This window comes from Capra hircus, chromosome 13, assembly GCF_001704415.2.
Source record: "Capra hircus breed San Clemente chromosome 13, ASM170441v1, whole genome shotgun sequence".
Classification (NCBI taxonomy): Eukaryota; Metazoa; Chordata; class Mammalia; order Artiodactyla; family Bovidae; genus Capra; species Capra hircus.
The window spans coordinates 31,748,780-31,761,449 of record NC_030820.1 but is presented as its reverse complement, the minus strand read 5'-3'; the positions used below and the strand labels follow the sequence as shown (position 1 = coordinate 31,761,449).

General features: G+C 37.8%; 1 protein-coding gene across 2 annotated transcripts in view; it reads right to left on the bottom strand.

Annotated features, from left to right (window-relative positions):
• Positions 1-12,670, bottom strand: part of SLC39A12 (solute carrier family 39 member 12) — an 83,977-nt gene that overhangs the window by 46,222 nt on the left and 25,085 nt on the right. For both annotated transcript variants that reach the window (XM_005687983.3, XM_013968564.2), the window contains exons 5-6: positions 11,497-11,669; positions 6,357-6,528 (exon numbers count right to left, since the gene is read on the bottom strand). In XM_005687983.3, the coding sequence (XP_005688040.1) occupies positions 6,357-6,528; positions 11,497-11,669 (345 nt within the window). The remainder of the gene's footprint in view (positions 1-6,356; positions 6,529-11,496; positions 11,670-12,670) is intronic.

The following is a 12,670-nucleotide window of genomic DNA, read 5'->3' as shown; positions in this document are numbered from 1 at the left end:
TTCAAGTTTGTTATAATTGAAGATGTTGCATCTTCATCATTCTTGTACTTTTCTGGAATGTTGACTCTCTACAGTAGATCATGTTAATGACACTAGCTAGTAAGATGATAATAAGCTTATAATGTGAAGAGGACCTTTATTAAATTATACACTCTGCCATTAAACAGAGATTGCACATTAAAACAAAGTTGGTAGCATACTCAGAGGAGGCTAAAAAACTTGCACAGTTCGATTTTTTTTTTCCCACTGTCACCACAACTCCTTCGCAGCTATGCAATCTCTACAAATCGGTTGTTGTTCGGTGAATATACAGTTTCAGTTTTGCAAAAAGAAACAGTTCTAGAGATCTGTTGCAGAGCCATGTGAAAATACTCAACACTACTGAACTACACTCTTAAAAGGATTGAGATGGTAATTTTCATGTACTTTTTTACCACATTAAAAAAATAACAAGGGAGAATTCCCTGGTGGTCCAGTGGTGGAGACTCCTTGCTGCCAATGCATGGAACGTGGGTTTAATCCCTGATAGGGGAGCTAGGCTCCCATATGTCATGCAGTCAAAAACAAAAATAGTTGAGAATGATCATACAGCTGCCTAAAGGTTTTACTTTGCTCTAATTTAACATCTATTTTATTTAAGAACTTCCTAGAGATAGTTTCACATCCCACTTTTCCACAAATAGACTCTAAGTGGGAACATGATTCTTCTCAACTAACCTGTAAATTAAAGATATTTGAAGTTTAACATGAGCACCCAGCTGTCTAATCAAGTTCACAGTTACCACACTTTTCTGGTAGGTACAAAATATCACCAAATGTCAAGAACTCACAAGGACAAATTAGAGGTTGATGTTTCCGAGGCAAAAGGCAAAGTTTCAAGTTCTTTTTCCCTTTGTCCTGAGGATGGCTTTGTTGCTGTTCAGTCACTAAGCCGAATCTGACTCTTTGCAACCCCATGGACTGCAGTATATGAGGCTTCTCTGTCCTCCACTGTGTCCTGGACTTTGTTCAGATTCATGTCCATTGAGTTGGCAATGACATCCAACCATCTCATCCTCTGTCATCCCCTTCTCCTCCCACCTTCAATCTTTCCCAGCATCAGGATCTTTTCTAATGAGTCTGACGTTCTTCACATCAGGTGGGCAAGTACTAGAGATTCAGCTTCAGCATCAGTCCTTCCAATGAATATTTGGGGTTGATTTCCTTTAGGATTGACTGGTTTGATCTCCTTGTTGTCCAAGGGACCCTCAAGAGTCTTCTCCAGAACCACAGTTCAAAAGCATCAATTCTTTAGTGCTCAGCCTTCTTTATGGTCCATCTCTCACATCTGTAGATTACTACTGAGCTACAGTGTGGTTTTGGAAGACAAAGGATGTTCCATTCCTTAAGAGCTTGTAAAACTTTCTAGGTCTTCTATAAGTCAGATTCCACCTGCTCTCCTGTGGCAAGAATCAATCTGAAAATCATAAAATCTCTGACTTTTGTTACGGCCAGACTCTGCAGACTTACTCTAGTTCCCTGTATAGTGTCATGGTGTCTTGATTGGACTCAGATTCCTTATAAATGTTTCTCATCCTTACAACAGAACTGGACGTACTACCAATAATAATAAAATTTTAGTCAATTCCAAGCAGCTTCTTTGAATAGATCTGAAATGATTTCTACTCGGCTATAACATTCTTTCCTGGAAATTCAGTTGAAGACGGCTCTTAGAAGTTGAGTTTCAGCATACTGAACACTGTGTTCTTAACAACGTCTTTCTGTGTCTTCCACTCTTTAACATCTTACATTCCTGCACTTTCAAAAGGCCAACATCACAAGTCTTTCTCTTTAGTTATATGATGCCATATTTTAAATTGAGGATAGTGATTTTTTTTAGGTTCTTTAGTGAGTATGATTTGTATGAATTTTTCTCAGGAAGACTGTTTCCTAGAAGGATATAGAAGTTAATTTAAGTGAGAATAAACTTTTTCTTGGATCTTCAGTCCAAAACCCTGTTTCTGAATGGCCTGTATGACCAGACATGGTGCCAGGGAGTAGAAATAAATATGGGAGCTCCTAGGTGCCATGATCCAGTCCTGTTCATCCATTTTTGAGCCATCACTGGCCACAAGGTGTTGAATTATTTAGCTGCTCATTTTTAATGAAGTTTTCTTCCTCTCAGTGAATGTGAAGTCTTAAATATATAGGCCTGGCATGATGAGTCACTTGATGTAGAACCTATTAGGAGTTAGAAATAAGGGCTGAACAATTCGGCTATGATGGGTATTGCAGACTATCTCAAAGAAGAAAAGCAGTTCTGAAGAAAAAAAATGTAACATCCTCTGATCAAAGGTAATATTTTACATATGGTTAACTGCCATATTTTTACTATTCATCATACATGTTCTTAGGCCACCATTTTTTGGTTATTTTTCTGGTTTTATTTTTCCAAACTCTCTCAACACAATTAATTGAATGATTTCTCCACTGATTAAAGTCCCTTCTGGGATGAGGTTGTTTATGGATTCTCTGTTCTGTCCAATTTTTAATCTAACAGTCCACATGCCATGTGTCCAGTTCTGCACAACATTTTATAACTACTTATGACTATAGTTTATTAAAAACAATAGGGCATTTTGGTAGGTGGTGAGAAAAATATTTCCTCACTCTGAGATCATTTTGATCATCATTTGGGTTCTCATTTTTATGTCTTCAAAAGGTCTTCATGAAGAACTCAGGTAAATAAAATGGCATTCTTATTGCAAGAAAATAAATAAACTTCAGGTGCTTTAAATTTATAGAACACACTTTTGTACATATTATCCTACTGGAATTTTACTGGTGTCCTGGAAGTCTTACAATAAAGCTCACCTACTGTGATGATGTTATGGGTCACAGGTGAGTGTGAATTTTTTTTTCTTTTGGCTGTACCACGCCACATGTGGGCTCTTAGTTCCCTGACAGGGGACTGAACCCACAGCCTCTGCATTAGAAACATGGAGTCTTAACATCAGGACTGTCAGGGAAGTCCCAAGTGTGAATAGTGGTCCCTTCATTTCCTGGAGCTGCCACATCCAGGAGGCTTGTACCTCCCTGGCCTGGTCACTGCCAGCCCAGAGCAGCCTCTTTGATTTACCCCAACATGCCTTCATTATTCCATGTGTATCATGGTGCGTGAAAGGATAACAAGCCTTGTGGGATCACTGCTTCCCACGGTGCAGGGAAAGAGACAGGCTTGAGAAATATAGATTGCAGAAGATCACAGAGTTGGCTGGGGACAGACAGCATGATTCAACTCTGCATTTCTGATCCTGACACTGATATTCTTTCTCTTATACGTTGGTATTTCTCAACTATTAACTTTTTATTTTTTGCAGAAATGTTCATAGTAAGTTTTTTCAAACAGCTAAAAACTGAAAACAATCCATTTTTTAAAAGGTGAATGGTTAAGCAAAATACGGTATATTCATACCAAAGAAGCAGTTCAGTTCATTTTCTCAGTCATGTCTGACTCTTTGCGACCCCATGGACTGCAGCATGCCAGCTTTCCTTGTCTATCACCAACTCCTGGAGCTTGCTTAAACTCATGTCCATTGAGTTGGTGATGCCATCCAACCATCTCATCCTCTATCATCCCCTTCTCCTCCTGCCTTCAATCTTTCCCGTGTCAGGGTCTTTTCAATGAGTCAGTTCTTTGCATCATGTAGCCAAAGTATTGGAGATTCAGCTTCAGCATCAATACTTCCAATGAATATTCAGGACTGATTTCCTTTAGGATTGACTGGTTGGATCTCCTTGCTGTCCAAGGAACTCTCAAGAGTCTTCTCCAACACCACAGTTCAGAAGCATCAATTCTTCACTGCTCAGCCTTTGTTATGGTTCAAATCTCACATCCATACATCACTACTGGAAAAACCATAGCTTTGACTAGATGGTCCTTTGTCAGCAAAGTAATGTCTCCGCTTTTTAATATGCTATCTAGGTTGGTCATAACTTTTCTTCCAAGGAGCAAGCGTCTTTTAATTTCATGGCTGCAGTCACCATCTGCAGTGATTTTGGAGCTCCCAAATATAAATCTCTCACTGTTTCCATTGTTTCCCCGTCTATTTGCCATGAAGTGATGGGACCAGATGCCATGACCTTCGTTTTTTGAATGTTAAACTTTAAGCCAACTTTTTCACTCTCCTCTTTCATTTTCATCAAGAGGCTTTTTAGTTCCTCTTCACTTTCTGCCATAAGGGTGGTATCATCTGCATATCTGAGGTTATTGATATTTCTCCTGGCAATCTTGATTCCAGCTTGTGCTTCATCCAGCCATGATGTACTCTCCATAAAAGTTAAATAAGCAGGGTGACAGTATACAGCCTTGACATACAACTTTCCCAATTTGGAATCAGTCTGTTGTTCCATGTCTGGTTCTAACTGTTCCTTCTTGACTTGCATACAGATTTCTCAGGAGGCAGGTAATGTGATCTGGTATTCCCATCTTAGGAATTTTCCATAGTTTGTTGTGATCCAACAGTCAATGGCTTTGGCGTAGTCAATGAAGCAGAAGTTTTTCTAGAATTATCATGCTTTTTTTCCATGATCCAACAGATGTTGGCAATTTGACCTCTGGTTCCTCTGCCTTTTCTTTTCTAAATCCAGCTTGAACATCTGGAAGTTCTCAGTTCATTTACTGTTGAAGCCTGATTTGGAGAATTTTGAACATTACTTTGCTAGTGTGTGAGATGAGTACAATTGTGCAGTAGTTTGAACATTCTTTGGCATCACGTTTCTTTGGGATTGGAATGAAAACTGACCTTTTCCAGTCCTGTGGCCACTGCTGAGTGTTCCAACTTTGCTAACATATTGAGTGCAGCACTTTCACAGCATCATCCTTTAGGATTTGAAATAGCTCAACTGGAATTCCATCACCTCCACTAGCTTTGTTCATAGTGATGCTTCCTAAGGCCACTTGACTTTGCATCCCAGGATGTCTGGCTCTAGGTGAGTGATCACACCCACCATCGTGGTGATCTGGGTCATTAATACCTATTTGTATAGTTCTTCTGTGTATTCTTGCCAGCTTTTCTTAATCTCTTCTGCTTCTGTTAGGTCCATACTGTTTCTGTCCTTTATTGTGCCCATCTTTGCATGAAATATTCCCTTGGTATCTCTAATTTTCTTGAAGAGATCTCTAGTCTTTCCCATTCTATTGTTTTCCTCTATTTCTCTGCATTGATCACTTAAGAAGGCTTTCTTATCTCTCCTTGCTGTTCTTCGGAACTTTGCATTCAGATGGGTATATCTTTCCTTTTCTCTTTTGCCTTTCACTTCTCTTCTTTTCTCAGCTATTTGCAAGGCTTCCTCAGACAACCATTTTGCCTTTTTGCATTTCTTTTTATTGGGGTTAGTTTTGATCACTGTCTCCTGTACAATGTTACAAACCTCCTTCCATAGTTTTTCAGGCACTCTGTCTATCAGATCTAATCACTTGAATATATTTCTCACTTCCACTGTATAATCATAAGGGGTTTGATTTAGGTCATACCTGAATGGTCTAGTGCTTTTCCCTACTTTCTTCAATTTAAGTCTGACATTTAACCATAAGGAGTTCATAATCTGAGCAACAGTCAGCTCCAGGTCTTGTTTTTGCTGACTGTATAGTGTTTCTCCATCTTCAGCTGCAAAAAATATAATCAGTCTGACTTCGGTGTTGACCATCTGGTGATGTCCATGTGTAGTCATCTCTTGTGTTGTTGGAAGACGGTGTTTACTATGACCAGTGTGTTCTGTTAGCAAAACTCTGTTAGCCTTTGCCCTGCTTCTACTCAGTAATAAAAAAAACCAATTTATTAATACACAAAACAATCTAGATGGATTATAAGGAAATTTTGATGAGTGGAAAAAACCCCTAAATCCCAAAAGGATACATACTGTAGGATTTCATTTCTATAACATTCTTGAGATGATAAAGCTATTCAACTATGATCTGTGATTCAACTATGGTCTATGATTGAGTCAAAGATAGGGGATAGAATCGATTTATGTAAGTTAGCCACAAAATATAAATGAACTGTAGTATAGCATAGGTGGTTAAAAACAAGGACTAGGGGGCCACACTGCCTGTGTTTGAATCCCAATTCTATCAATTACTAGCTACCTGTCTTTGGGCAAGTTATTTAACTTCCAGGTACCTCAGTTTCATCATCTCTAAAGTGAAGATAATAATAATTTCTAGCTGGTAGCATTGTTATAAAGACTCAATGAGCTGATCAAAGTAAAATGCTTAAAACAGTGCCTGGTGTATGGTACGTATCCTTCCTTCACCATCACGAATCCATTGTGTGGATTGTGTGCATTGGCTTTCTGAGTGAAGAGCCAGGACTTACTCTCCAGCGTGGTGGGTGCCATCTTTGCTTGTTGGTCCTGGGGCAGCTGGCAAGAACAGCTGAGCAATTGCTGAATGATTCCTGGACTCATTTGCTTAAAGTCCTCCTTAGAAATGGGTGAAATCTTGTTCTGTAGAAATATGTTCACCAGCTGCCCGGCAGAGAAGCAAGTCTGTAGGAGGCAGAACATGTTTTTACCAACCTCAGCACTGGACCAAACTCACCATCAACTACCATCCTGGAGGAATCAGGACTAAACTGGAAGGGTTCGAGTCAACACATGAAGCCATTACTATGTGTGCTTCCCTGCACCCTTCTGTCCACACATAACTCTCGAGGACTGCTTTTCATCTCTGATTAAAGCCGCTGCATCTCACTTTCATTCTGAGTATTGTGTAGTAGGAGCTTTGCACACATTTTTCTTTCCTGAAAAGAGATGCACAATGTTTTACGATGTGCTGGATGGTGTTCTAACCAGCAGCCTAAGCAAGCCTTAAGACTCTTGGGGGCATGGCTTTGTATTATTAATGAAGTTAAACCTTTATAGGATAAACAGGAGCTCTGGAGGAATAAGATCATTGTCTTTAAAATTATCTGATTTAATAAACCTGTGTCGGCAACATGAATTTTCAACAGCACTAAAAGTAAAGGTAATGTTTTTAAAAGTGAATGCTGTGTCAACTTGCTGGTGTGGAAGCACTAAACGATATGGTGACCTATGTTCTTTGACAGCCCTTCACCACAGAAACAATTGAAATCATTGTGATCACTTACAGATTTCACTAATTTTTATCTATTTTTTCATATTGTATAGGGATATTTATGAAAGAAGTAGCTAAACAATAAATGAAACAGATTTCTAAAAACTGCCTGAAAGCATTTGTCCACTTCAGAAGTGTTAAGGGCTGACATTTTATGCATCAAAAATTACACTGAAAAGTTTTCATATGTGGATGAGAAAGGTGTGTAGTTTCACTAGCACAAACAGATGTCTTCTAATGAAATAAGACCCCAATGCAAGAGCAGTGTGATCTGAGGTCACAGTAAGTTATCTTTAAAAAAATCAATGATGTCCAAGGATTGATTTGCCATGCTATAGAAGCAGGGATTTTAAAGACACATGGCTAATCAGAAAATGATGACTTTGCTGGTTTTTCCCAAATACAAATCCTCTGGGATGATCCCAAGGGTTGAAAAGCTTTATCTTGATTGGGAGATGTTGTTGCATGGAACAGAGCCACTTAAACCACCAAACACCCAGAGAAGGATGTATTAAGGTTACAGAGGATGTCTGACATGGGAAGGACAGCCACATTTTATAAGGAATTCAACTGGAAGCTGGAAAATGAAAACCAAAGATTTTTCTTTATTTCTTTAGGACTCTGTATTTTCTCCTTTCTGTTTCCCCCTGCAGACATCCATTTCCCTTCATAGTCTGGCCTTCTCTCTTTAATAAACACATGGGCAGTTACTTCCCTGGCAGTCCAGTGGTTAAGATTTCACCTCCTAATGGATGGGGTGTAGGTTCAATCCCTGCTTGGGGAGATAAAATGCCCCAAGGAGGCATCTCCTGTATGCCCCACAGGAAAAAACAAAACAAAACAAAACAAAACAAATATTATAACAAATTCAATAAAGACTTTAAAAGAGATCCACATCCAAAAAAATCTTTTAAAAGAACAGCCCATATAAGCAACCAACCCATTCCATCTACCTGATGCGAAGAGCTGACTCACTAGAAAAGATCCTGATGCTGGGAAAGAGTGAAAGCAAAAGGAGAAGAGGGCAGCAGAGGATGAAATGGCTGGATAGCATCACTGATTCAATGGACATGAACTTGGGTAAACTCTCGGAGATAGTGAGGGACAGGGAGGCCTGGCATGCTGCAGTCCATGAGGTCGCAAAGAGTCAGACATGACTTAGTGACTGAACAGCAACATTATTCATTGTAATAGTATGATTGTAACTGAAAAATACTGTAAATAACTCATATGTTCATAAATAGAAGAAAGACTCAATAAAGTATGCACACATGATGTACTAATATGGAGTTATAAATAATAAAGATCACTGTGAACTGAAAAAAAAAAAAAAAGATTGGATTGAGTCTGCAAGTCCTGACAGATCTGATTGTCTCAACAAGGCCATGGATGGGTTTTCTTGTTCCAGTGTTATTTGATTCCATCAGTTTTGCCCCCAAGACAGGAAATGACATCATACTGTTCAAATATGGCTGCTGGACTCAGCCCTGTGGGTGGGGAAGGCATTTCTCAGAAAGATTGGGCAAGAACTCCAAAATGTTTCTACTACAAGAGGCAACAACAGAACATTAAATTTGTAATTTTTCCCCCTTTATCAAAATAATTTACACCAAAGACAATAGTCTCTTTTGCACTATTTATTAATCATGGAATAGAATTAGATCATCATTAAAAATACTGGCAACGATAAAGGGAAACTAACCATAAGCATCTTATGATGAATCCTTCATAATAAATATTCTTAATGAAAAATGCCTGACTGGGAAATAAAAGAGTGGAGAAATAGACATGAAGAGGATGCCATGCCTCTCTCCCTAGTTCATTGTCAAGGGATTGAATAGTTTCCAGTTTGAGAACACCTTCTTGTAGAGTAAGGTTATTCTATCATAAGCTTCTATGCCCTTGATATTTACTTGCTATTCCTATACTATTTAGGTTACTGTTGCATTACATTTCTTCTGAAATCACTAATGCAAATGTCCTTAAAAGTGATTCATTATTTCCCTTAAATTTTGGCAAACTATTTTTAATAAAAAAGAAAATAGAATGAAAATTAGATGATTCAGTCAATAACATTTAAAATAGCTTTATTCCTTTACCTAAAACTTCGATATACTTGTACACTTGTGTTGATGTGATAAGACCTTTGTGGGAACTTTAAAAACACATTTTCGTTTTGAGAATCACTTAGAGGGCTAGTTAAAAGACAGGATGCTGGGCTCCACAATCAGAGTGTATAATTCAGTAGATTCTGGGGTGGAACCTGAGAATTCAACCAACAGGGTCCCACGTACTGCTGATACTGCTGGCCCAGGGACAACACTTTGAGACTGACTGGTCCAAATAATACAGGCAGGATCTTCAGATCTAGTCTCCTACTTTAGGGTCCCCTCAAGAGTCACAAAGAAAGTGAATGTTGAAACAGATAATTGAGAAAGAAGTGGTTTTGTTTATAGTCATCACAGAAGATGACAGTTACTGTTCTTAGAAAATGTATGTCTTAAGTAAATAATCCCTAAATTTTAAGAAATAACCTTCATTATTTATGCAAATAGGGTCTCCATCAGACAAATGAGTTCTCTTCCTAAGAAGAGCTGGCCCTGAAGGAATATTTAAGGAGACCTCACAAACAAGGATTAATACAGGCATCAACTTGTTACCTTCAGTGACTACACTGTGAGTTTAAAATAATCAACTTTAATTGATGCCTTTACTATGTGGCATAATTAATAGAAATTAACTTTTTAAAATATATCATAGCAAAAATATGAAATACTTCCCAATCATGTATTAATAACTTACAGGAACAACTATTGTTAGAAATGTTTCCAGAATTTTGCTCTTTCAATATACAGATTTGTGCTTAATAGGAATAATAACTCATTCAAGATACAATAAAAAGTAGTCTTATTTTCTTTAAATCAACATTTATTAAACAATAGCAAAAAAAAAAACAATAGCATAGTTGTTAAGAGCATAGAATATGCTATGGGCAACTTATGTATGTGTATATCCTCAGTTTCTGTGAACTTAATCAACTACTTATTAGTTCCATGACTCAATTTCCTCATCGGTAGGGTAGAATCATTTAACCTAACCTCATACAGCTGTTGTAATAACTAAATGAAGAAATGCAGGGGAAACTCTGCAGTGTCTAATACATAGTATTAATTTACTCATTAAATATAAGCCATTATCATGGAATATCAGTTTTCTGAGATTTTAAATGATAAGGGCATGGAAGATTTCTACGTGTAACGGAGTCTGAAAAATGCTGAATTCAATAAGACTAAAGAATTTTATTTACTACAGGACCTCCCCAGGCATGTTAATATGCTGCAGTGCAATAGATATCTCTATTTCCCAAACAGATTTGACAATAACACCCCTTTTTAAGAAAAAGGCAGTCTAGTAGTTAAGATTCTGCCCTTCCAATGGAGAGGGTTCAATCCCTGGTTGGGGAACTAAGATCCCACATGCCATGAGGCAAGGCCAAAAAGAAAAAAGTATTATCCAGATTTCCCTGGTGGCCTAGTGATTAAGAATCTGTCTGCAGATGCATGGGACGCAGGCTTAATGCTTGGTCTGGGAACTAAGATCCCACATGCCACCGTGCAACTAAGCCTGTGTGCCACAGCCACTGAATCTGCGGGCCCTAGAGCCTGTGCTCCACAAGAGAAGCCACTGCAATAGGAAGCCTGCGCACCACAGCTGCAGAGTAGCCCCTTCTCGCTGCAACAAGAGAAAGTCCTCGTGCAGCAAGAAAGACCTAGCGCAGCCAAGTAACAAACAAACAAGGCAAACAAAAACAAGTAGTATCGAGTAGACTAATGAATGTACTTTGGAACACAACTTCAGGAAGTAAGAATAAGAATATATTTATAGGTCCATATATCACCTTTCTCAAAAACCTTCTTAGTGCCACCTACTATACAAACATTTCTCTGTTGCTCACAATCCAAAGTAATCTCATCATAATCCAATCTAAATTGGAAGCATTCATTCATGATTGTTTTTATATGTCTATATCCACCACTATCCTGGTAGCTCCATAGGAGCTGTGCCTGTTTTTGTTCAATTCTTTACCCCTAGTGCACACAATGGTAAATGATAAATGGTCACATGTTTACTGAATTATTCATGAATTCAGTATGGAGGAAAGAGTAATATATACCATTCTCCTAAATATTTTGGCCTCAAGTTTTAAATCTGCAGAGATCTATGTGTAAAAGGAAAAAACCCTGACTACACTCTGGAAATAGAATATTTTTACATTTAAGGAAGTCTACATTACCCTTGAAGTTTTCTACAACTCTTAGAGAATGTTCACAGTTGCTTCCTTTGACAGTACAACAGTACAAGAGGAATAATGACAATACCTGATCCCAGGAAACTGGACCATCTTCTGATTCTGGGTCCATGGATACAGATATATTAGGGTAGTCTCCATCATGAATTGTTAGGCTGTTTTGTTTCCTTCTAAGCTGATGGATTTTATCTTTTCTGATACAGGTACTTTTAGTCCAGAGAGTGTTGAGGAGCTTGTCTAGTTCTAGAAATTTCATACAAAATTTGGTGTCAGAATAAAGACAAGCCAGTTTCAGAATAATCACAATTTCACATGGCCACACCACAGATATGTTACTAAGTAAATTTCCAAGTTCTAACGAAAAGCCAAGAAATTATTCTGAATAAGAATGAAGAACATTTATACTTCACATGGATATTCATTCCCTTACAACATCTTGCCTAAGCTTTAGAGCTGAACCATGATGAAATGGAAATGGGCAATTCCATCAATGGAGTGCCTTCTGGTAAGTCAATTAATTCTTTTTCTAGGTGTTCCCTATAAAAATGAAAACAAAAGATGAAACTGAATTAATCCTTAGAAACGCTATTCCCTTTAACCACCATACATCCTTAATACATTAACTATGATTTTAAAGTAAAGTCAGCTTGATAGGGATTGCATTGAATTTGTAAATTGCTTTGGGTAGTATACTCATTTTCACTATATTGATTCTTCTGATCCATGAACATGGTATATTTCTCCATTTATTAGTGTCCTCTTTGATTTCTTTCATCAGTGTTTTATAGTTTTCTATATATAGGTCTTTAGTTTCTTTAGGTAGATATATTCCTAAGTATTTTATTCTTTTCGTTGCAATGGTGAATGGAATTGTTTCCTTAATTTCTTTTTCTACTTTCTCATTATTAGTGTATAGGAATGCAAGGGAATTCTGTGTGTTGATTTTATATCCTGCAACTTTACTATATTCATTGATTAGCTCTAGTAATTTTCTGGTGGAGTCTTTAGGGTTTTCCATGTAGAGGATCATGTCATCTGCAAACAGTGAGAGTTTTACTTCTTCTTTTCCAATTTGGATTCCTTTTATTTCTTTTTCTGCTCTGATTGCTGTGGCCAAAACTTCCAGAACTATGTTGAATAGTAGCGGTGAAAGTGGGCACCCTTGTCTTGTTCCTGACTTTAGGGGAAATGCTTTCATAACCATATTTTTCACAGAACTAGAACAAATAATTTCAAGATTTGTA